This window comes from Bos indicus, chromosome 11 (assembly GCF_029378745.1).
Source record: "Bos indicus isolate NIAB-ARS_2022 breed Sahiwal x Tharparkar chromosome 11, NIAB-ARS_B.indTharparkar_mat_pri_1.0, whole genome shotgun sequence".
NCBI classification, from domain to species: Eukaryota; Metazoa; Chordata; class Mammalia; order Artiodactyla; family Bovidae; genus Bos; species Bos indicus.
Window position 1 is genome coordinate 29,203,169 of NC_091770.1, and position 25,025 is coordinate 29,228,193.

General features: G+C 54.5%; 1 protein-coding gene across 2 annotated transcripts in view; it reads left to right on the forward strand.

Annotated features, from left to right (window-relative positions):
- TTC7A (tetratricopeptide repeat domain 7A) overlaps window positions 1-25,025 on the forward strand; it is a 122,848-nt gene that overhangs the window by 87,020 nt on the left and 10,803 nt on the right. For both annotated transcript variants that reach the window (XM_019970104.2, XM_019970106.2), the window contains 4 exons: window positions 8,228-8,344; window positions 11,637-11,734; window positions 15,557-15,691; window positions 22,456-22,658. In XM_019970104.2, the coding sequence (XP_019825663.2) occupies window positions 8,228-8,344; window positions 11,637-11,734; window positions 15,557-15,691; window positions 22,456-22,658 (553 nt within the window). The remainder of the gene's footprint in view (window positions 1-8,227; window positions 8,345-11,636; window positions 11,735-15,556; window positions 15,692-22,455; window positions 22,659-25,025) is intronic.

Below are 25,025 nucleotides of genomic sequence, written 5' to 3' on the forward strand. Positions count from 1 at the left end.
ATGTGTCTTTGGGGAGTCCCCTGAAGGTAACTGAAACTGGTCTCCCGGAGCTGAGGGAAGCCAGGCCTGAAGGCCCACTGGGTCAGCCATCAGTCAGCTCAGGTTAGGCCTCCACTGGGTGGAGGCGGCTGTTCCGCGGGTGGGGCAGAACTTTTGAAACAGAGGTGCTCGCTCCTGGAGGTGAAAGCTTGCGGGGCTGTTGATTTTAAAGGATTTGAAAGCTTCAAAGTCAGATAGAGTGGCTGTCTCCAGCCTTTTTGGCACCAGGGACTAGTTTCGCGGAAGACACTTTTTCTACAGATTGTGGTGTGGTGGGGATGGTTTCAGGATGATGTGAGTACATTACATTTAGTGTGCACTTTATTTCTATTATTATATTAGCGTCACCTCAGAGCATCAGTTATTAGATCTTGGAGGTTGGGGACCCCTGAGGAAGAGGATCAGTGTGAACCATAAGAGATTAGGGGACATGAGTCAATGTAATCCTCCAGAACCAAGGGAAAATGACTGGTTTTTAGGGCCGAGAAAAGTTACTGTAAGTGTCCCTCTCCCTTATCAGGGAGGTCTCCTGTTAGAGCTTTAAAATAATGTCCTGAAGAGCAAGTGTGTGAGCTGAATCAGTTAATCGCTCTGGTGGAGTCTCTCCCAGATGCGGGGCATTTAGAGGACTCTGAGACCTGTGTCCTTCAGCACTGCCCTGGCCAGAGTAAGAGCCAGATGATCACAGCCCCAGTGGAGGTGAGGGAGTGGCTGGCTCCGACACACTGGCTGCTCCTCCCCTTCCCCCTGCCCCCATCCAGGGCTGGGAGTGGGCCGTGGAGCCCCACCTCCAGGCCTTTGATCCTGCCCCTGCTGGCCCAGCCCCAGGGGGTGCCCTCCTTCCCTCGCCGACGTGCTTCCAGATTCTGCCCAGCCTCAGGGACTCCCCTTGGGCTCCACTTTGCCTTGTAGCTCCTGCACTCAGAGCTGACCCACTCATTGAGTATCTGATTCCCTTCTGCTTCCTTTGGTCTGTTGCTCGAGCTTCCCTGAGCATGTGGAAGCACCTTGGGGACAGAGGACAGACGATGGCCTGTCTTCTGTCTCCTCTTCCTCCCTGTAGGGAACTGACAGCTGGGCATCCAGCACATACATAGACCCCCTGATGGGCAGACTGTAGGAGTTGTTTTTGCTCTTTTGGAAGGATGGAGGAAAGGAAGGGAGGGAGGCAGGGAACGCATGGGGATGTTGGCTTCTTACAGCCCTCAGAGTGCTCTCACATCCCCTTACCCTGTTTTGTCATTGTCTTGGTTTGATTTGTTGAGTTTTCGGTCTTACCCTCCTACTCTAAAGAAACTAACTGGAGAGTTAGCTGGTCTCTCCAGGTCAGATAGCTGATGAGTGGCAAAGCAGGGACTAGAACCCCAGCCAGCTGATTCGCTGAACAACCCTGACCAGCCAGCTGATTCACTGAACAACCCTGCTGTGCTTGAACCCCAAGCACTTCAATAATAATAAAATAGCAACACACCTCGTGCTTGGCTGTGTGCCAGGCACTGCTCTGCACACCTTCCACGCATTCACTCACTTTCCTCGCAACCTGGGAGGTGTAGAAACTGTTGTTAACTCCCATTTTCCAGATGAGGAAAGAGAGGCAGAGAGCGCAAACGTAAGTGGTTGTGCATAACCGGGGCTGGGTAAGTAGTGAGGAAGGGCTGAACCCTTTAGGAAGGCGAGGCTTTGCGTATGCCTTCTTTTCTCCTAAAGCCCCGAGGGGGTAGCGATACTGTTGTCCCATTTTACAGATTTGAAACTGGAGCTCTGAGAAGCTGAAATGACTGGCCGGGGGTCCCAGGGCTAGAGGAAGGGAAGCTGGGATTTGAACTTGGGTCTTCAGACTCAGGCCCCGTTTTCTGGGAAGAGACCCACTTCCCACGGAAGCCCACGCTGTGTGCAGGCTCTGGCCTCCTGGCTGAGGAGTTAAGACTTTCCGAAGGTGTGGCTGTGGTGACTCAGAGAATAGCCTGCTTTTTCCACTCAATTATGTGTTTTCTATAAAAATAGAACTCTTCATTAAAACAACGCAGCGTGGCCGTCAGCTGGAATTACTAATTACTGTCCTTTAAAGAGATAATGCCCCCTTTCGTGCCTTCCCCATACCTGCCACTACCCTCTCCCGTCACAGAGGACTCCCATGAGGGCCAGGAGCCAGAGGCCGGGGCTGGGGAGACACACGTGGGCAGCGGGACTGGGGGGGGAGAGTTTCCACAGGTGCTCTGCAACTTGGTTTCCTTGGCTCTTGGTCCTGGGGACCCTACAGCCTTCCAGGCCTCAGTGAGTCCTTGTGACTCAACTTTCTTCTGTTATCCAATGATGATTTGTTGAGTGACGTCAGGTGAGCCACTGGGCATATAAAGATGAGGAAGATGTGGTCCCTGCTGGAGCGCGGAGCCCGGTAGGAAAGACCAGTAATGATGGAGGGGTCTCAGGATGACAGCTGACCTTTCTTGAGGAGTCACCATGCAGCAGGGCCGGCTGCCTTCACGGTTTCTGTTGCCTGTAGTCCTGCCAGCAGCCCTCCATGATGGTGCTGTTAACCGCCCTTGCTTTACCAACAGCCGGTCAAGCTCAGAGAGGCCGAGGCACCTGCCTGGAAGCAGCAGGTCCTGGCAGTGGACCCACGTCGTCTGAGGCCAGAGGGCACGCTTCAGTACGATGCCCTCCTGGGCAGTAAGTCAGGGGCCAGAGGCGACTCCCTCAGGTACACAGCAGTTACCATGTCCAAGTCTTACTTACTGCACATGCTGAGTATATTTTACAGGGAAGTTCTTTCAAGGAACACGAAAGTAAAAACGTGGACCTGTTGTGCTTGCTGCCCACCCAGCCCATGTCCTTCCCTGCAGCCAGCTCAGTTCTGCCAGCGTCCACCCTGCCACTGGGGGTGGGATGCTGGGGTGAGCAGCAGGGAGGGAGCGCAGAGGAAGATGACTGGAGACCCTGGGTGAGGGGGACGGACAGGATGAACTCTGACCCCAGGACAGTGCTTGTTGGCTTAGCCAGAGCCATTGTCACAAAAATATCCCCCACTTACAGAATAATGTTTTGTTTCTAAGAAAAGTTTTTGGAAAGGCTCATGCTCACCCAGTTCTGAGGAGGACCACCCTAAGATAGTTCTTCTTCATAGCAGTGGAAAGAAATGATTTGTCTTGGCCTCAGGTGGGAATAGCTCCAAGTCTTGATCCTCTTGACAAATAATTAGAAGGCTGATCCTGGCCCAGGAGTGCAGGCCAGGCAGAGGGCCTGGGAAGAGAGGCGGTGCTAGGCCCACCCCTGCTTTCCCCCCGGGAACCTCCATCGTCAGCCCCTGGCCAGAGGGACCAGAAAGACTTCCAAACGCCGTGACCTGTGGCCACACCCAGAGACGCTGACCTCACTGGTCTCTGTCGTCCCCACCGGAGGAGGGCTGGCCCAGATGCAGACAGGCAGACTGACTCTGCAGGGCTGAGACTGGTCATGGTTCAACAGGGACTGGCTCTGTTTGGGTCCGATGAGTACCTGTCTTTGACCCCAGGTGCTGACCCGTGCAGGTGACCCGGAAGGGGGCCGGCAGGGACTGCCATGACTCTGGTGTTCGTCAGGAGGATGTGAGTGCTTAGAGGGTGGGCCGCAGCTGCGCTGGTCTCCCGGCTAGGAACAGGGCACTCATGCCTCAGCCTTTGGGCTGAGCAGAGTACAAGCACCTGGAACTCTCCTGCAGCCCTGGCAGCTTCACCCCTGCGGTGGCATCTACACTGCCCCTTGCTCCTTCCCCTTCCCCAGAGCACACTCACTTTCATGTGTGCCTTCAGATGCCTTGGTGGCGTGGCAAAGGCATTCGGCCTTAAAAGACCTCACTGTTTATTCTACATCTTAAAAAACAGGAAAGGGCTTGCAGTGGGGGTCACAGCCGAGGTTGTTTTGCTCTGCCTGGATTGCTGAGGCACTGTCCATCCCTTCTCATCCGTTTCCTTTCTTATGCCCATCTTTCATCCCCCGTGCCTTGCTGAACAAGCCGTGAAGGTCTGAGGCTTTCTGAGAGCCTTGGAAGGCACCTGGCCTGAAGGCTGGTTTTCGGGGCCTTTCAGACCTGCAAGTATAAAGGAATCCCTTCCCAGAGCCTTGGGCAGGCCTGTGCTTGAGGAGTTAGTGCAGCTGTGGGCTTCTCAGCTGCTGCTCTGGGTCATCACAGTTCATCCTGCAGGAGTCTCTGGGGCAGACGGGACAAGAGACTTCACTCCTATGTCACAGGTTTGGAACCTGTGACCTGCCAGCTGGGTGGCAGTGCAAAGCTGGGACTTTGGCTCGGGTTTCTCGCTCCTGGGCCAGTGTCTGTGCACTGAGCGACGTCACAGGGCAGGGTCAGGACAGCAGCGGGGCCGTTCCCCGGATTGGCTCGTGTCAGGGCATTGGAGGACTGCTAGACTCCAGTATCCCAGCCTTCCTGCCTCAGAGACTCTCCTCTGTTGTACTTTTGGCTCTGCCTGGGGACCCTTCTCTGGGATGAAGAGCCAGATGGAGTCACATGGAGCCAGATGCCTTTCTGTCACGTCCCGAGCTCCCCATTCCTCCCCAGGCCCTGGGACATTTTGCTTCTGGACAGCTTAAAATGGAATTGGCTGGCACTCTGCCTGTTGCCTGTGTGAGTCCAGCCCTCGCTGCAGTTCTGAGGCATCCGCGAGCAGATTCCCCACCTGCCTCCTAGCTGGGAGCTGGCAGCGGGAAGCGGTGCCTTCAGAAGTCAACTCCGATTTACCGTGGACCACGAGACCCAAAATGTGGCTGGAGGGTTGTAACAACACACACACATCCTCATAGTATTAAGCTGAATGGACACCGTGTGCTCAGCTCTGTGACAGGCACCAGGGAAGCGAGGAGGATGCTGACATGGAGGGAGGCAGGGTCTTGCCCTGTGGGCACTCGTCACCCAGGCAGGGACACACAGCAAGACCCAGGACAAGACAGATGGTAGTTTTACCATCTCTACGTACGGCTGGCTGCTGAGTGTTCTCTAGAGTATCTGAGTTTGTAAATGCTTGATGTTAGTGTTTCTTCACTGTTAAAAGCATAAGCCTATGTGGAAAAACAGAAAACGTGTACACACACACACACACACACGTACGTATAAATGAGAGAGAGTGATTTAAATGCTAACTGAAGGTTGTCCTAAGCAGAGAAGGGCAGGGGTTATCACACTTCTCGGAGGACTAGAACTTTGGATTAAAATGTGTTTGTTTTTTTTTTAAGTCTCAGAATTGTTTCTTCAGATGACATGTTAGACTCATTCAGTGTATAAAAAGGTATGCCAGGGGCTGGGCTGATTGAAGGGAGTGGGGAGCCAGGGCTTGCCCCCTCTCTTCCCAGCCCCCACTGCCAGCAGCCTCCCCACGGCTCCACCCAGGAAGCATAGAGTCCTGATGAGGCTGTGGCCCCACCATCCATAGTGGTGCGCTAGGCCCTGCCAGCCTCCTTGTACCGTTGCTTGAAGAACTGGGCCTCCCATCCTGGCAGATGGGAGGGGGAGAGCCCTTTGCTCCAGCAGGACCAGTAGTTGGTTGTCCTAGAAGAACAACAAGGAGTGGGGTGGTTTGCTGATCCCTGTTACCAGGTGGAGAGCGTTCGGCGGTGCCCACTGTGTGTGGATGCCCATGTGCCCACGATGTAGTAAAAACCCCTGGGGGTGAGGCCCCCATGGGGACACACAGAAGGTCAGAGGGTGACACCTGGTTAGGACCTGGCCACATGTCAGGGGAAGGGGGAGCCCTAGCAGGGCGACGGTGTGAAACAAAGCATGGATGAGCCGGGGAGCCTGCCCTGTGGTCCAGGGTGCCTCTAATACCCTGTTAGCACCACATGGGTGCCCAGGGTCACGGGATGGAAGGTGGCACACAGAGGCGTTCTGATTGATGTCGGAGCAGGGCTGTCGGAGCAGGGCTTCTTGTCAAGGAGGATGGTCCTGGTGGTGCTGCACTGTGAGACCAGGGAAATCTCGGGAGCTAACCCAGGCCTCCAGGGATCTGGGACTGAGGGATCCAGCCAGAGGAGGGCTGTCAGAGTGCTTGCCCCAGCCCAGAAAGGATGTGGTTGGGTTGAGAAATTACACCCTGGGTTGCTCATGCTAATGGAATGTCAGCAGCCGTGAGGAGAAGAGCCTGTGTTGGTAGAAGTCATTGTAACACCAGCTCAGCTTTCGGCCACTTCTGTTCCGGGCACATGGTGTGGCTGGATCCACCCCACGGACCCCTGCTGGCTCTCAGGGACACAGCCGGCGAGCAGGAGGGGGACGGGCCCTGGTGGGGAGGGGCATGCGGCAGAGAAGGCCAGTCTGGGGAGATCTGGGAGCAGAGGAGTGCTTTGGGACTGGTCTGCCCAAGGGACTGTCCAGGGAACCAGCTCCCAGTCACCCTTCCATGGGGACTCTGCTGTTCTGGGTATCCCTCCCCATGGAGAGCTTTCACTTGCACCAACACCTGTTCTAGCCACAGCCCACCACAGTCCCCCTCCTTCCCCCAACTCTCAGCCACATCCTACCCCACGTTTTCATCAAACACCAGTCCCAGAAAGACCCCCTTCATCTGTGCTTTTCCTTGTTCTGAGTCGGACCCAGAACACCAGCCCTGGAGTCTGTGAGCAGTTTGTCATTTTTAGCACTAATCGTAACCTGGAAGGCCAAAATTGTGTCATGTTCCTAGAGCAGAGGCTCCTAATACTTGTGGGGTGTTGGACCTTTCAAGAATCTGGAAAAAGGGACTGGGGATGGCAGGACCAGTGTCCCCAGCACCTACCACCTGGGTACTGAGACCACGGATTTGCCCAGAAGCAGTGTCGTGAATCAGAGAAGGCAATGGCACCCCACTCCAGTACTCTTGCCTGGCACATCCCATGGACGGAGGAGCCTGGTGGGCTGCAGTCCATGGCGTCGCTAGGAGTCAGACACGACTGAGCGACTTCACTTTCACTTTTCACTTTCATGCATTGGAGAAGGAAATGGCAACCCACTCCAGTGTTCTTGCCTGGAGGATCCCAGGGATGGGGGAGCCTGGTGGGCTGCTGTCTCTGGGGTTGCAGAGTCGGACACGACTGAAGCTACTTAGCAGCAGCAGCAGCAGCGTCGTGAATGAAGGAGGCTCACCACTCACCACCTGAGGAGAACCAGGAGTCACAGCCTAGTTTGGGCCTCAGTGGCTCAGCCAAGTTCTCCACAGGCTGCCAGGCAGCTGGTGTGCGTCAGTGTAGCTGGCAGTACCCGTGGTGAAAAGACTGCAGTATTTCCATACATGTTGGTAAATAGCCACTGCCTTGGCCCTCATCAGGACCCTGGACTCCCCAACAACTAAAGGGTGGTCATGCTGTGCCAGCGCTCTCATGGTGTCTACTGTTGTCTTGGGCAGAGCGGGGCAGCTGTCCACCCCGCTGTGGACCTGCCTTCTGGTAGGACCAGCCCTCCTTCTCTTCCCAGCCTCTCTCAGGGCCACATCCCCACTGTTCCCACTGTTCTTACCGTAGAGGACTTCAGGTTTGGGGGGGGTTGAAAGAGATTCTGTTGTTCCTAAACGGTGACTGAATAAGACTTCATGTCACTTTCATCTTATTGAATATATGAGGAGAACTGGCAATGTTAGGCTATTCAGTGAAAATAAAGGAAAACCTGATCATCCTCAGGTGTTCAGTGTCAGGATACAGTCTGCATTCAAGCACCTGTTGCATGCTGGTGAGGAGGGAAAGCAGAACCCTGCCCTTTTGTGACCTTTTCACCCGTTCCTTGCTTAGCCTCGTTCCTTGAGTCAGTTTCCTTCTGGGTCTGTCTCTGATATAAGGCCTGGAGAGTGTGTAAGTAAAAAGATAGCCATGTGTTCGGTGAGGGGGATGCTGCAGAGCTGAGGGTGTGGAGGGAGACCGCTACCACGGCAGACAGTGCTTGAGAGGTGGGCGGGATGGTACACGATCGGGATAAGCAAGAGCCGCAGGGATGCTGACGAATGCAGAGGAGTGCTCTGTGCTTTGGCAGAGAGGATGGGGAGCTAGGCAGAGAGCACGTGATCCAGGGATACGGACACCGCCGTGCGTGTGGGCACTCTGCCTCCTGAGTGCTGGGGAGGTGGGCTGATGGGGCTGCTCCGGTGGGGCAGAATCCCCTGGGGTTCCACCCTGGGAGGAAAGCCAGGGGAAGGGGGCCCCTCAGGTGTTCTCACTGCTCTTCTTCCTCCCACAGCCTGATGTTCACCAAGGTGAAGCTGGAGCAGGTCCTGAAAGGCCCAGAGGAAGCCCTAGTGACCTGTAGACAGATGCTGCAGCTGTGGCAGACCCTGTACAGCTTCTCCCAGCTGGGGTGAGTGGCGGGTCCCTCCAGACGGAGTTGGGAGGTGGTGGTTGCCAGAGCAACAGTCTACAGCTGAGTGGCCATGATGCCTGATGGGTGAGAGGGTGGTGAGGATGTTTGAATGAGGGCATGGGACTTACTGCTCCTGGGGCCTTTTATGGCCTGCCCTAATTTTAATCTTTTGACAATCCTCTGTGAAGGACAGAAAAAGGCTCTTTAGGAAACTAAAGTTCAGGGGGATAAGAAGGAAGAGAAATCATTATTAAGCACCTCCCCCATCAGCTGGTTTTATCTTATCCACTGTCATAGTTTATCCTCACCCCAGGGTTCTTAACCTGAGACCCAGAGACCTTATATAATGTATCAGAGCCACTCTCCTATGAGTGGTAGTGGTTGGGCTTAAACCTGAGTCTCCTGAACCCCAGCCTGTGGAGCTTGTCACTTCTTTCCTGGTTCCATCTGGAAGCTGGGAGAGGAGGAGGAGGAAGCTGAGTTCCTGAAGGGCCCCCACTCACCTACCATCTCCACACATCCCATCTCCTGCTCCAGTCCCCAGCTCTGAGATTCTCCTTGACCAGAGCAGGGCACTCTTGTCCAGGCTGAATCTGCAGAACGTCTTTGCTGAAACCTGCCAAGACACTCGGGCTCAGCTTGTGCAGCCCAAAGCAGAAATGGGCTTCATTTCTGCTCCACTCCCCTTGTCTGGCTGTGTCATCTCCCTACCGCCTCAGGGGACCCCCCTCTGGTGGGCACTTGTCCTTTCCCTGGGACTCTGGGAACCTAGCAACCTCTTATAATCCCCAAAACAATGTCTCTAAAGTTGGAATTTACAGAGGAGGCCCCAGGATAATCTGACCGAATAAAATCCTTGGGCAGGGTGGGGTCAGCCCTCTCTTTGCAGGCTTTGGGCCTGGAAGATTCCAGGGCAGAGCAGGGTGGTGGGTGGAAGCTGCCAGCAGGCAGCTCTGGAGTGAGGGACTTTGCAGAAAGGAAATGGGGAACCACCTGGAAGCTGGGTGCTGTAGAGTGAGGGCCAGACTCTGGTGTGTGGGGGGCCCGCCTTTGGATGTCCCTCGTCCTGCCACTCACCAGCTGTGACAGGCAGGCAGGTGCGTGGCCTGGCTCCACTTGCAGAGAAGAACTGCCCCAGAGCTGGCAGAGCACGCCTTTCAGCCGGATGGCTGGCTGCCTGCTCATCTAGGCGATCACGGTCCTCTGAGCTGCAGCCTTGTCTCCACGTGTAGGGCTTAGCCTGTGGCTCCCCTCCAGGAGCAGCAGAGCTGTGGAGCTGTCGGGTTTGCCTTGGGGTCTTTTCAAGCCACCACCTTCACCCTCACTTCGGGGGGACCCCCCCCCCCCACTCAGGGTAGAGCAGGGCTCAGCCTGGCCAGCTAGTTGGGGGCAAACTGTTGGAAGCAGAGAGTAAAATCCAGTCCCCTCCTGGCTTTCCCAAGGATAGGGAGTGTTCTTTCTGAACCTGAAGCCACAGAGCAAAAACTTGTCACATCTGGACTGGGGCAGTCCAGGATCAAGGCCAGAATCCACAGCCTGAAGGTCTGGGCCACCCCGCCCTGCCAGCCCCACCTCCCATTCTGCACCTTGACTGTCTTCCTCTGCTCTGCCCGGCCCACACGGCCCCTTGGGGAGCCCCCTGTGCCTGGCCTCTGGTGCCCCAGTGCAACACTCTCCATCCGGGTCTTTGTTAAATGCTTAGCGTGGACTGTCTCCTCTTGTCCGGGTGTCGGGTTCTTCAGGGTAGGGGCCTAGGACCAGGTGGCAGGAGGTCCCCGAGCTGAGCCGTTTCTGGAGCCCCTAGAAGAGCCCCCTTGGGAGCAGCGGCTGTGTCTATGCATTTACTCTAGGCTGCCGTGGGAGGGGCCCCAGTCCACATCCTCATTTCATCCTCACGACAGCCTTGTGATGTTGACATTCTCATGCTCATTAACTCCACACAATAACCATTTCAAGAAAAGAGAAGTAAGATCTAGAAAGGTTAAGTAGCTTTGGCAAGGGTCACACAGCTAAGGAGGGGCAGCCCCCAGCTTTCCCCCAGGGTCTCTGGCTCTTTCACACTCTTTCATGAGCAGGAGTACCTGTGCCTCCCCGAGGAGAGGTGGGCATGCAGGGTGGGAGCCAGCCCTTTCCCACTGTGCTTTTTTGGATGGTTTCCTCTAACGCCGACAAAGATGGCTGTGCACCCAGAGGCCCGAGCTCAGTGTGAACCGGCATTAAGACAGAAGGATGCCCTGGTGTTCTTTGTGGGTCCACTCTGAAGGGAGGAGGCCTCTGGGCCTGCTTCCTCCTCTCCTGCCCTTTCGGCCTCAGTCCTCTGAGACTCCGCAGTCAGCAGGTTAAGGTCACAGGGTGCTGTTGGGGGCTGTGCGCCCGAAGATGGGCATAACCTTTCCGAGCTGGCGGCTCCCCCACACCCCACTCTTTAGAAAAGAGGAGCCTCCCTAGCTGTGTGGGAGCTGCAGGGACCTGGGGGACTGAGGGAGGTGTGATAAGATGGCCACGCTGTTTATCTGCCACCGAAGGGCCCCCTCCGGCTCCTCCAGGGCCACTCTGGCAGTCCAGGGTAAGGGACCCTGAGGCAGGGAGTGGCTTCTGGGCCTTCTGTGCCTGGAGGGCGGGCTGAGGGGGCGGGCTGGTCCGCAAAAACCAGGCTTTCTATGGAAGCCAGTTCATGGCGTCTGCTCTGTACCTGGCTCTCTGCTGGACGCCGGGAGGACACAAAAGGTAAAAGAGGATTAGATGGACGGGAGGGTTTCTCGTCCTCAGCGTGTGTGTGTGTGTGTGTGTGTGCGTGTGTGCACGCGCGCACTGGGATCCACAGTGACAAAGAGCAGATGAGCAGCTCGAAGCCTCTAGAGGGAGGCGGGGACCTTGGACTGGGTTCTAAAGGCAGTGGGGGGTTGGGTGGATCTCAAGAACTGCAGGAATGGCCTTGGTGGCAACAGCATGAGTAAGCATGTAGCTCTAGAGACAAAATGTGGTCACGGTAGGGACTAGTGAGGAGGCTGATAGCCTTGCAGGCGCACAACCTGTGGACGAGGAAGGGAGCGGGCAGGAGGCGATCAGGAGAAATACCATGTCACTTCAGCTCTGGGATGAACCAGATTCTAGAATCCTGAGCCTGAGCTGTGTCTGGCCTGCTGCTCATCTCTGTCCTTCCCAGTGATCTTTAGCTCCGTTCTCAGGTCTGAACTCTCAGCCCCAGAGCCTACCTGGCATAAGGCTCCCCTCATTCTCCCTGCCAGCCCTCCACCTCACTGGGGCCTGGGCCTCCCTTGCCTTCCAGGGGCCTGGAAAAAGATGGCAGCCTTGGCGAGGGCCTCACGCTGAAGAAACAGAGTGGCATGCACTTGACTCTGCCTGATGCCCATGATGCAGACTCTGGTAAGAACGTGCCCCGTGGGCAGCTGTCCACATAAGCCCACAGCTCCCTGTCCCAGCCTGAGCATTTGCCCGGCCTGGTGGAATCCATCCTGCCTCTGGCTGGCTGCTGCCCAAGCTCCTGTGCTAAGGAACTGCCCTCGGGCCTCTTTAGGGCCCAGAGTGGCAAGACAGCTGCTGGCCCAGGGGCAGGAAGTAGGCAGATGGTGTAGGTAAGAGAGGGACCCCATCCTCTGTGTGGGCGTGGGGAAGACGGGTGGAGAGAGGACTGTGTGGAGCACGAAGACCGCCTCCCCTTAGGCTGAAGCTCCAGGCCAAGGGGACTTCCCTGGTGGTCCAGTGACTAAGCTCCATGCTCCCGATGCAGGGGGCCTGGGTTCAGTCCCTAGTCGGGGAATTAGATCCCACATGCCGCAACTAAGACTTCCCGCAATGAAGATCCTGCACGGCCAAAGAAATGTGTTTTTTAAAAAAGCTCAAGGCCAAGGTCTGCCATGATAATGTCTTCAACAGATCAAGTCAAGTAGAAAGGAAGGGCTGAGCTTCTGTTTCAGCCTAAATCTGACTATAGTTTTCTGGAAAAATTCATCCTGACATCCATGGCTTGTGAAATTCAAACCAGTTTAGAATCTGCAAACTTAACATATTTTTACCCAGGACCTGATTAAAGCAAATACCTTCCTCAAAAACACAAGCAAAATTAGTCACAGGAATGAACGTGTGAGGGAGTTGTATTTGGTGTCATTGCTCATCTTTTCCACTCCTGTGGCTGGGAACCAACTTGCGCCTTTGTTGTCGAGAGATGAAGCTGATTCCCGAAGCCACACCCAGCACCTGATTTGAGCTGAGGAGCGATGGGCTGGACGTAGAGCTGCTGACTCCAAGGAGGCAACGGTGCCAGGGAGTGTAGCGTCTTGGCGATTAGAGAGGGGAGAACTCTGGACAAAGTTATTAGGACTCTATGAACACTTGCCTTATAAACTGAAGTCATCTGTGGTTTTGCCCCAAGGTCTCCTGAGTTTATTGGAGCCTTTACTACCTCTGAGAGAGAGAGGAAAAAAAAAGAGCTTGCATTTCACCTTCTCGTAAACTGTAAATGTCAACAGCTTGTATATCCTGAACAGGGACCCAGTGTTACTCAGGACTGCCACGGGGAGAAGTGCTCCAGAGGGCACACGGTCTGGCCCAAGCTGCTACCCAAGAATCCTTCACAGCCCAACCTCCGATGGGACTTTTCTATAAAGAAATAATAGGCACTTGTGAAAGAAAGTGAAAATATAAAAAGGAGAAAGGAAAATTCATCCATCATTCCACCATGCGTGCGTGCTAAGTCGCTTCAGTTGTGTCCGACTCTTTGCGACCCTATGGACAGTATCCCACCAAGCTCCTCTGTCCATGGGATTCTCCAGGCAAGAACAGTGGAGTGGGCTGCCATGCCCTCCTCCAGGGTACTTCTCTATAAAGAAATAATAGGCGCTTGTGAAAACAGAAAGTAAAAATATGAAAGGGAGAAAGGAAAAGTCATCCATCATTTCACCACTCAAACCTTAATAAGTGGCCTTTCAGACTTTCGGAAACATTCCTGTATTTTGTTTCTCATAAAACTGTGCTCTCTTTTGCAGTCTGCTGCTTTTTTCAGTTCAGTTCAGTTCAGTTGCTCAGTCGTGTCCGACTCTTTGCGACCCCATGAATCACAGCATGCCAGGCCTCCCTGTCCATCCCCAACTCCCGGAGTTCACTCAAACTCACGTCCATCGAGTCCATGACGCCATCCAGCCATCTCATCCTCTGTTGTCCCCTTCTCCTCCTGACCCCAATCCCTCCCAGCATCAGAGTCTTTTCCAATGAGTCAAATCTTCGCATGAGGTGGCCAAAGTATTGGCATTTCAGCTTCAGCATCAGTCTTTCCAAAGAATACCCAGGACTGATCTCCTTTGGGATGGACTGGTTAGATCTCCTTGCAGTCCAGGGACTCTCAAGAGTCTTCTCCAACACCACAGTTCAAAAGCATCAATTCTTCGGCACTCAGCCTTTTTCACAGTCCAACTTTCACATCCATACATGACCACTGGAAAAACCATAGCCTTGACTAGACAGACCTTTGTTGGCAAAGTAATGTCTCTGCTTTGGAATATGCTATCTAGGTTGGTCATAACTTTCCTTCCAAGGAGTGTCTTTTAATTTCATGGCTGCAATCACCATCTGCAGTGATCTTGGAGCCCCAAAAAATAAAGTCTGACACTGTTTCCACTGTTTCCCCATCTATTTCCCATGAAGTGATGGGACTAGATGCCATGATCTTCGTTTTCTGAATGTTGAGCTTTAAGCCAACTTTTTCACTCTCCACTTTCACTTTCATCAAGAGGCTTTTTAGTTCCTCTTCCCTTTCTGCCATAAGGGTGGTGTCATCTGCATATCTGAGGTTATTGATATTTCTCCCGGCAATCTTGATTCCAGCTTGTGCTTCTTCCAGTCCAGCCTTTTTCATGATGTACTCTGCATATAAGTTAAATAAGCAGGGTGACAATATACAGCCTTGACGTACTCCTTTTCCTATTTGGAACCAGTTTGTTGTTCCATGTCCAGTTCTAATTGTTGCTTCCTGACCTGAATACAGGTTTCTCAAGAGGCAGGTCAGGTGGTCTGGTATTCCCATCTCTTTCAGAATTTTCCACAGTTTATTGTGATCCACACAGTCAAAGGCTTTGGCATAGTCAATAAAGCAGAATTACATGTTTTTCTGGAACTCTCTTGCTTTTTCCATGATCCAGTGGATGTTGGCAATTTGATCTCTGGTTCCTCTGCCTTTTCTAAAACCAGCTTGAACATCTGGAAGTTCGCGGTTCACGTACTGCTGAAGCCTGGCTTGGAGAATTTTGAGTATTACTTTACTAGCATGTGAGATGAGTGCAATTGTGCGGTAGTTTGAGCATTCTTTGGCATTGCCTTTCTTTGGGATTGGAATGCACTGACCTTTTCCAGTCCTGTGGCCACTGCTGAATTTTCCAGATTTGCTGGCATATTGAGTGCAGCACTTTCACAGCATCATCTTTCAGGACTTGAAATAGCTGCAACTGGAATTCCATCACCTCCACTAGCTTTGTTCGTAGTGATGCTTTCTAAGGCCCACTAGACTTCACATTCCAGGATGTCTGGCTCTAGGTGAGTGATCACACCATTGTGATTATCTGGGTTGTGAAGATCTTTTTTGTACAGTTCTTCTGTGTATTCTTGCCACCTCTTCTTAATATCATCTTCTTCTGTTAGGTCCATACCATTTCTGTCGTTTATCGAGCCCATCTTTGCATGAAATGTTCCCTTGGTATCTCTGATTTTCTTGAAGAGATCTCTAGTCTTTCGCATTCTGTCGTTTTCCTCTATTTCTTTACCAAACTGCATAACGTCACCATCTTTCTGCATCAGTACCCATAGTTACACATTGCTATTTTAATGACTGCATTGTCCAGTATGATTATACTCTCACTTATTTTTAATCAGTCCCCACTGATGGACATCGAGATCGTTTCTGTCTTCAGTGTCCTGGGCGGTGGTAGAATGCCCACCATTGCCAACATTCACAGTGTTCTTCTTTAGGGATTGACTCCTAGAAGTGGGCTTACTGCCTCAGTGCCCCTCAGTAACCCACCTCCTCTCTCATGCATGGGTGAGGCATTGGATGGGCCCCTCCTAGTGGGTCTGTGCACTGTTCTGCAGCTGCAGGGCCAGGCCACCCTGCTGTGACTCGGTGTGCCCTGCCGCTCCTGCAGGGCTATGCAGCCACTGCCACCAGGCCTGCAGCTCAGCCTTTCCTGTCTCGCTCTACAGGCTCTCGGCGGGCATCATCCATTGCTGCCTCGCGGCTGGAGGAGGCCATGTCAGAGCTGACCGTGCCCAGCTCGGTCCTGAAGCAGGGCCCCATGCAGCTGTGGACCACGCTGGAACAGATCTGGCTTCAGGCTGGTGAGTGCTCCCACCCAGGACCCCTCTGGCTCCTGTGGGTCTGCCCTGGCAGCCCAGGTGGGAAAGCTGTGTCTTGAAGAAAACCTGTTAGGACTCAGACCCCCAAGAACTCTTGGGAGAGCTAGAACAGAAGTGAGGTGTGCTGGCCCCAAGAAAGCAAGACCTGGTGGCCGAGTTCTTTGAAAGTAGAGGGCTGGGAACTCAAGGATCGCCATTCAGGTAATGATCTCTCTTGATAGCTGGTGGGCACCGTTGCCACCCCGGAGTTGGAGGGTCTGTGAGTGTTGAGGAGGCAGGAGGTTCAGAGTCCCACAGCTCATTTACTGTCCTGATCTGAAATGAGCTAGTGTGTGTCGAGCAGTTAGCACATACATAGTAGGTGCTCGGCAAAGTTTAAATTGCGACCCTATAGACTGTAGCCCGCCAGGCTCCTCTGCCCATAGGATTCTCCAGGCAAGAATACTGGAGTGGGTGTGAGAGGGGGATTAGAATGGAACGAGAGAACCAAGACGGGGTGTGCCTGAATGAGAGAAAATGGTAGCAGCAGCAAAAGGAAAAGGAAGGTGATAGGGTGAGTGGAATCCAACATGACCCCTTGACCCAGGCATGAAGCGCCTCACCTGCTACTGATTACCCTCCTGCTGCCCCTCCCCCGCCCCTGCCTCTCCGCACGCCCCACGCCCACCGCCCCCCCAACCCCGGGCAGCGTCGATAAGATAACCCCGAGGACAGAGAGAAGAGACGAAGGAGACACTCCCTTCCTGGGACCTGCGGATTCTGCAAGTCAGAGTTAGAATGTGCTTGTTGATTGAGGATCTACAGTTCCCCACTGGTAGCTTCCACATATGGACACATTAGTATGCAGGACGCCCCCACTCTCCCCTCCACAGGATCTAAATCTGGGGGAAAAAATTGGACAAGGATTCATAAAAAGACTAGACCGGGAAGCATGTTAATAATGCAGATACTGCCCCAGTTAGCACATCAGGCTCCCTTGGGATGCTAGGGATGCGGGGGCTGTGCTCCAGCGTCACTTGTTGCATCTGAAGTAGGAAGAACTTTGAAAAATCCAGAGGGATAACAAGCTAGGCTTCCTCTGAGGCAAAGATGCCCTGTCATCTTCTAAGACGTGGAGCTCTAACAGCTCCCGATGGGCATACTGGGGCCCCACCACCACAGGGGCCTGGGGCAGAAAGCTTCACCCTCCCCGGGGGTTTCACCAGCTTCAAGGAATATATTGGCAGTGCATTGATGAGTGGTCACATTTGGGAGGTGCATGCTACCTGCTTTGGAACTCCTAAGGCCTTTTGTGTTAATGGTCTGTCTTGTTGACTCATCTTAGCAGATAACAACCTTTCTGCATTTTACAAGGCTGCTTGCATCTCTGAGAAATGCTGCTTTCTGCTAGGGTGGCAGTATGTTCTGGTAACTCCAAGTAAGGTTAAAGGCCTTCCTGAAGCCTATAATTAGACTTGGGAATTTTGGTATAAGCCAACATTCTTCATTAATTTGCACATTAGCTTTTCTTCTCTGGAATTATCTTAGACATTTGGCCCACGGAGAACTCTGAGAACAAAATCCAAGTGCTTGAATTGTGGTGCAAAGTGAGGGTTGGGCTGTGTGGCATTAGGCGACAAGCTTGGGGTGTGTGACCCATGCAGAATAGCAGTGGCTTCTATAAGGTACACACTTCTCTTGCCTTCTGTAACAATTCAGAGATGGCAGCCTTGACTAGGATGACAGCTCTGCTCTCCTGGTCCGGGACCCAGGTTCCTTCCGTTTTGTTGGCTTTGCTTTTACTGCGGTGTCGCTCTTGTCCTTGTGATCCAAGGTGGCTCTCCACCACATTCACATTCCAAGGCTTAACCAGGAAGGGTGGGAGAAGGGGACACCCCGTCCCTGGAGGGACATGTCCTAGAATTTGCATACATCACTTCCCCTCATGATCCACTGGCCAGAACTTAGTCACATGACCACATCTACCTGCCAAGGACTCTGGGAGATGCCATTATTCTGGGTATACATGTGCCCCATCAAAAATCAGGGGATCTGTCATTATAGAAGAAAGGAGGAGAGACTGGTGGGTAGCTGCCACAGGCAAAAAGGGAAGCAAGAAGGTAGCCTAGGTCTTCCATTCTGAGCATGGGAGGATTCTGGAGAATCCTCACTGCATGAGCCCCCTCCCCTCCCGTGGCCATCATCATCACCAGCAAGCATGTGCTGAGCACCCCTTGAATGAAGGACTGCCAGGAGCAGATCACCCTAAGCCTCCACACCCCCACCTGACCCAAGCTACAAGTATTGTCATCAGCAACCCCCATGACCACCCCCACCCACCCAGCCTAAAGATTCCTCCAGCTGCACCAGATTTCCAGGAAGAGAAGACTATCGCCCTTTATCATTTTGGAATGAGCTAATCTCCCAGTTTGGTTCAAGATTAATTGCATCCCAGTCTGTCTTGGCAGTAAGCTCCATCATTAACCCGCACTTAGGTTGGGAAATGTATCCCTCATCTCCCAACTGTCCTCCTGCCCCACCCCCACCCCCCCAACCTCTTCAAGACTCCTTCCCATTCCAGTCTGAAGTGAGAAGCCTCAGAGGGTTTCTGCCTGAGAGATGAGTTTCAAAAATGCCTCCTCTTTGGCAGTGGATTTGTGTGAAAATGGGGGAATCACCCGGCCCCATAGATGCTCCAGGATCCTGAGTGTCGGGAGGTGCCTTCCAGAAGGGCAGGAAGACCTACCTTCCTCTCTGCAGCTCACGTCTCTGGGAGCTAAGAGCATGCTAGAGAGGGCTGTGGGTGCAGGGAGAGTCCCCTTGCCCTGGGGGTCCAAGGGCTCGCGGGCAGCTGTGGGCGTTCCTGTGTCCGGGGAAAATTGGCCTGAGTCTCAGCTTCCAGATGGCAGATCCACACCATCTGGGCGCTGGTGCCCTGGCTCTTTAGATGGCCTCGAAAGTGGGTGCTGCCCCTGCTGTTGGCCAGGCAGACTGGGGACCTGGGTGGGGCCGTAGGGCAGTGTTCACAGTGGAGACAGAAGCTGCATCTGACCCTTGGTCCAACAGGCTCCCCCGACTCTCGTGTTTCCGTTTCCTCCTCATTTCTTCCCTTCTCTCCCTCCAGTCTCCCTTCTCCCTCTGGCCTTATATGCCCCCTTCCCGCGTCCTCTCTTCCTGTGCTCCTTCTTGTCCTTCTTCCCTCCTCTCTGTCAGTCAACCCCTCCTCCTGAGTTCGTGAGGAGAGCTCCCAGGACAGGAAGTCGGGCACGCAGGACCACAGGGCCTTGACGCCGTGTGGCCTGAGTCAATGCGTCACGCACCCTGGGTCCCAGGCTAACCCAAAAAGTCCCTTCAGACCTTTGGATTCTCTGTTACTCTTACTCTCTCTCCTCCCCTGCCCTCCCCGACCCTTCCTTCTCCTTTATTCTGGGCACCCATATAGGGAAATGCTTATTTCCTTTAAGGGACAACTTTTGGAGACACCGCCCGCCGGCACTTGGAGCTCAAGGTGGATTCTTTTTAGGGTCTAACGTTATCTCCTGCCCTGGAAGGGCTCTGCCCTTTTAGCCTGGGTGGCCCCCCTTCCTTTCTGGGGTTTCCGGGCTGGGGGGCCTCTAGGAAGCCGTCTCACCTGGGGAGGTGCCTCCAAGGCCTCAGGCCTGGCCCTGGGCCCTCTGGGCCCTCTTTCACCCTGCTCCTCAGGACCAGCCGAGGAAAGCCCTCCTCCCAGCACAGAGGGCTCGGAACTGGCAGGAACGACCGGGAGACTGGAGCCAGCTCTGGGTGCAGGGTTAGATCAGGATGCCTCAGAAAAAAATAATAAAAGGGACTGTTGCAAAGCTCCAGGGAACAGATGTTTTCCATTTGGAGCCTGCTGAGAGAAAGCAGAGAGGGGGGTGCGGGTGGGGAGAGATGGAGGGAAGAAGAAAAGCCGAAACACACAGACAGGAGAGGAGGTCAGGGCCAGGGTAGGAAGAGAGGAAGCCGAGAGAAGTGGAGACCAGGAGGGAGGGGGAGAGAGAAGGGACCAAGGGGATCAGAGAGGAGCCTCTGACACTGAGGGGGCTGCGAGGACCGTGCTGGAGGGATGACCTCGACTATGAGAATCCAAGGAAAATCCAGTGGTAGTGGGTGCTTATCCAGCCCTGGCCAGGGGAGACTGGGCTGGCTGTGGACACCCTGGGGCCCTGGTCACCAGGCTGGGAGGTAGAGGATTGGGCAGTGGGCGGGCACTGTGCCATAGGGCTCCTTCTGCAGCCGAGGCTGGCTGGCTGGGGAGCACCATGTTTGGTAAAACAGCTGCCCAGGGAGGCTGAGTTTAGACAAAAGGGGTACATTTGCGGCCCTCCGACCTGAGGGTCTGTGTGCAGGGCAGTGGGTCTGCTGGGGGCCGTCTGGCCCTCGCCTCTGGCTCTGTCCTGTGGCATCTGGTCTCCTGCCTGACTGGTGATGAAGTCCATCAGAGCAGAGCAGCCCTACCTATTTTTCAGGGCATGTCCTCCGTTGTGTGGCTGGGACGAAGCCCAGGGCCCCGAGGAAGGAGGGGGCTGGGGATCCTCGTAACAAAATCTGTTGATATGCAGGCACTGTGAAGAGATCCCAAGGGAGGGACGAGGCTCAGGAGTCAGGGCAGCAAGATGTAAACAGCTTAATGAGCCGGGCCAGGACCAGGCGGGCAGGTGGGCCAGGCCCGAGGAGGGCTGCGGGGACAAGGTCCAGGGGAGGAGAGAGCCCAGCTCTCTTCTGAGCTCAGCTCCTGGCGGTGGACACAGCAGCCCAGGGGCTGGTGCGGGACAGGCCTCCCCACCCCCACCGCTCACACTTCCTCCCTTCCTTTTCCCCTGTGGCCCCGGAAAAACCTGCCCAGCCCTCCAGACCCAGCCCAGCGTGGCCTCCCTTCTCCTCTCTGCCAGGCCAAGTGCCCCTGTGCCTTCAGGCCCCAGCTCAGATGCCACCTCCCCCAGGAAGACTCCCCTGATCAAAGCAGCCCAGCTGGCCCGACCCCATCTGAGTGCCCCAAACACTCAGCCATGGCACTTGTCACTCCACTGCCCTGGTCACTCCAGTGGTTTGGTGGCTCAGCTGCTCCCCTTCCCCGACCTCTCTTTCTCCTTCTCGTGGGAGGGCCAGGCACACGGTCGGTCCTTAGCAGCCGGATGCTGGATGCAGGTATGAAGGCAGCCGGTGGAGAGGCCAGGCGGCGGCTCCGGTTCAGGCCGTCTCTGAGGACAGGAGCCTGTGCTGTTCTCTCACCTTATCATGCCAGCCTGGCTCCTCTGAGTTAATTCTCTGATTCTCCCACATTCCATCTCCAGTAAAGGCAAAGAGTACCCCGCTCAGAAAGCCTTCTGCACTGTTCAAGCTGCTTTGATTATCCAGTGGATCTTAGGCTGCATTCACGCTGGGTGCCCCGGTGCTGTGTGCACAGTCAAGGCTGTTATTAGGCCTCCTCCTGCTTCTTGTTAGAAAAAGAAGGTGGGCTGCCTGGGCCTGGGTTTTCCACCTCTTTCTGGTAGCTTCCTTTGGAAGGTCTGTTATCCACCCCCGACCCCCAGACCTCATCTGAACCAGTGTGACCTCAGCTCTCGGCCGTTGCTGGGAATAGCTCTTGGCAGAGTCACCAGCCAGGCTCTGCTTGCCCTTCTGTGTCCCCTCCCATCTGTGTGGGGCACCAGCCCCCGAGGGGGGCACCCGAGCCCAGGCTGCCATGGGAGGCGGGCTGAGTGGGCTGCAAGGCAACCCCAGGGCACTGCGTTTCTAAAAGCAACTGCAGTGGGTGTGTGCCTGTGCAGCGTGGGTTTGAAATGTGCGTTTGTGTGGGCTGGGCCAGGGTTGGAGAAACTGCCCCGTTTTCTATTGCTCTGGAGCCAGAAGGCACACTGGTTGTGGGGAGATCTTCCCTGCCAGTAGGCTGAAAGACGTCGTTTCTCTGTGGGATGGAAAGTCCTGAATCTGGAGGGAGGCCGGGAGCTGCACCTTCTGCCAAGGGGCTGGGGTGAGGTCCTCCCTCTATCAGCCTGGGGCGCGGGAGAGAACCTGCCTCCCTCCCAGACCTATGAGAAGATGCTTGCCTGGCCCAGGGTCCACAGTCAACTCTCAGTATGTACTGGTGGCTTTCTAGCTTCTCTGAGTCCCAGCCTTGCCCCTTCGCAGGCACCCTCGGGACTTCCTTCCAGTCCCATCTTTGGCAGCAGCATGTAGCTCTCCTCGTCCTGATGATGCAGGCAGAGTTAGCTCTTCAGTCCATTGGCATCCCTGGGGAGCCACCTCATCTGCCCCCCACCCTGTCCCCAGACACATGGGGAGCAGATGAACAAGTGATGAACAGGACCCGAGCAAAGACTTAGCTGCAGGGGACCCCACTCATGCCCCCACTGCCAGGCTCTGATGTCAGACAGCCCAGTGTGAACCCTGGCTCCATCGCTCTCTCTCCCTGTGGCCTTAGGAGAGTTCCTCAGCCTCTCTGCGCCCGTTTCCTCCTCCCCGAAGTGGGTAACAGAAGTGATGGTTCTGTAGGGTTTTGGGCGTGTCAGCAGAGTTGGTCTCCGTGCAGCACATGGCATGAACCTGCCGCAGGGTGAGCACTCAGAAACCACTGCCTGGTGCTACGGCCGTGCCCCAGAGTGAGCCCATCCTGTGCTGTTCCAGGGGGCTGGTGCCATCACCCAAGCCCGGCTCCTGAACTCCGGGGGCGGACGGTCAGATGTGGGAGGGGGCCACCGCCTCTGACTTCTCCCGCCGCCTCACCTGCCCTTCTGGTTTCACAGCCGAGCTGTTCATGGAGCAGCAGCACCTCAAGGAAGCAGACTTCTGCATCCAGGAGGCAGCGGGCCTCTTTCCCACCTCGCATTCGGTGCTCTACATGCGGGGCCGGCTGGCCGAGATGAAGGGCAGTTTGGAGGAGGCCAAGCAGCTGTACAAGGAGGCGCTCACGGTGAACCCTGACGGCGTGCGTATCATGCACAGCCTGGTAAGTCAGCCCCGCACCTCCTCAGATGGCTTCAGAGCCCCCCTCCCTTCCTCACCCCCTCCCCTGCCTGCAGTGCCCTGGTATCTGTGGGAGATGGCTTCCTCCTTGCCCTGTTGGGAGAATAGAGACCATATGGCAGGCCACTCCCTTGCAATCCCCTGCCTGAGTGGATGAAAACATCTGGGAGGGTTGGCTGATTCTTTGTGACTTCCTCTTGGTGTGTTTCTGTAAGGCCATCTAGCCCCAAGGGTTTGCACTGTAGGTACTCATCAGGTTCTTGCCCTGCAGATTCTAGACAGATACCAAAATGCCCTCATCCCCAGGCCCTGCCTGATCACGGGGCTGCCTCCCCCATTTGAGAGGAGCTCCGTGCCTCCTTGTGGGATTCAGGCAGTGTCTTGGGGTGGACTGTTGTGTGAGGCCTGACTCAGCACACATGCAGAATGGCCTCGGGGTGCTAAGAGGGGCCAACGGCCCCTAACCTTAGGACATGCAGGCCAGGGTGTGGGTGTCCGGGGTTCAGTGCCTCTCCTGTGGGAAGGCTCGGCAGTTGGGAGTAGGAGGTTGGTTTTTTTGCCCTGGCTTTACTGTTCTTTTCCTGGGTGATCAAGGGAAAGTCAGCCCCTTCTCAGTTCAATTCAGTCGCTCGGTCGTGTCCGACTCTTTGCAACCCCATGGACTGCAGCACAACAGGTTTCCCTATCCTTCACCAGTTCCCGGAGCTTGCTCAAACTCATGTCCATCAAGTCAGTGATGCCATCCAACCATCTCATCCTCTATCGTCCCCTTCTCCTCCCGCCTTCAATGTTTCCCAGCATCAGGGTCTTTCCCAAAGAGTCAGTTCTTTGCATCAGGTGACCAAAGTACTGGAGTTTTGGCTTCAGCATCAATCCTTCCAATGAATATTCAGGACTGATTTCCTTTAGGATTGACTGATTTGATCTCCTTGCAGTCCAAGGGACTCTCAAGAGTCTTCTCTAACACCACAGTTCAAAAGCATCAATTCTTTGGCGCTCAGCTTTCTTTATAGTCCAACTCTCACATCCATACACGATTACTGGAAAAACCATAGTTTTGACTAGATGACCTTTGTTGGCAAAGCCCCTTCTCAGGACCCCCTGTGCAGCGGGGACTCTCTGGTCCAGGGAATGTCTCTGACAGGTGGTCGAGTAGAACCTAGGGAGGACTCTTTCCTTGCCGTCCTTACCTGCTTTCAAAGAGCAGGTATCAGGATAAATGTAATGACCTAAAAGTGGACAGGCCTGCAGGTACAGTGATTTCTGAAGTATAATTTAGGAGCCCATAGTTACAGCACATTCGGGGTCTGGATTCTACCTAGATACCCTGCTTTAAGAACTCTCTGCGGAGCACAGCCGTGAAGGTGTCACTGATGTCTGCCCCATGGACAACACGGTAGCCCCAGGGGAATGGGTCCAGATGGCTGAAGGGTTATCACTGCCACAAGGGGTCTGCTTTTTTCCTGAGTAGAATGGTTTAACTCTTGGCATAGTCGAAGGACAGACTCGTGAATCATCTGGTGAGGATGCTGCCCAGAGAATGTAAATATCCCATGGAGGAGGAGCTGGACCAGGTCATCTTTATAAGTTCCTTGCTAACCCCAAGAGTCCTTGAAAGCAGGGATTCCCATCTCAGCCTGATCTCTTGATTCCTAGCTCAGGCCCATGTAGCAACATCTCAGCCTGGTCCAGGTTCCCTCCACCTGGCGCTGTATTGCCTTCCAGTCTGCTCAGCAAATGTTTGTTTCTTGCAAAGCACATTGTCCTTCCCCCTGCACTTCAGACATTAGCTTCTCTGATAGATGCCTCCCCCAAGGTCACATCCAGAAACTTGATTAAGGAGCCAGAGGATGCAGGCGCTGTCATTCGGCCTGCAGCCAGGCAGACAGCTGCCTGCCCCTACGGTCACAGATACGAGCCTACTGTCTCAGCCCTCCGGGAAAACCCAGCCAAATCCAGTAACAAGAACAATTTTGAAGCAGCAGTGTACCATTTTTCATTTATGCTTATTATTGTTTGTAGCTATTTTCCTGAAATTGAGGCAGTTTCCAAGGGTGGGTTTCCATGGTAACCAAGTAGCTGTCCAGAGTGGCTCCCTACAGATGTTTCTGAAATGGCCCCTTTTCTCTTCCCGGGGTGCCTTGCTGATTTGATGCAATCTGAGAAAGGACTGCCCACTGTGAAGTTACAGGCAACCAGAGGGGCATCGGCTGCAGCGTAGGCAGCCTATCCCCTTTCCACACGTTGTGTTCCTGCCAGCATCCCACACATATGCATAAAGAATAGCAAATTTCAAGCCTGGGGAAGATTTACTAAGCACTCTTTTCCTAAAGACACATGAACGCTTTGG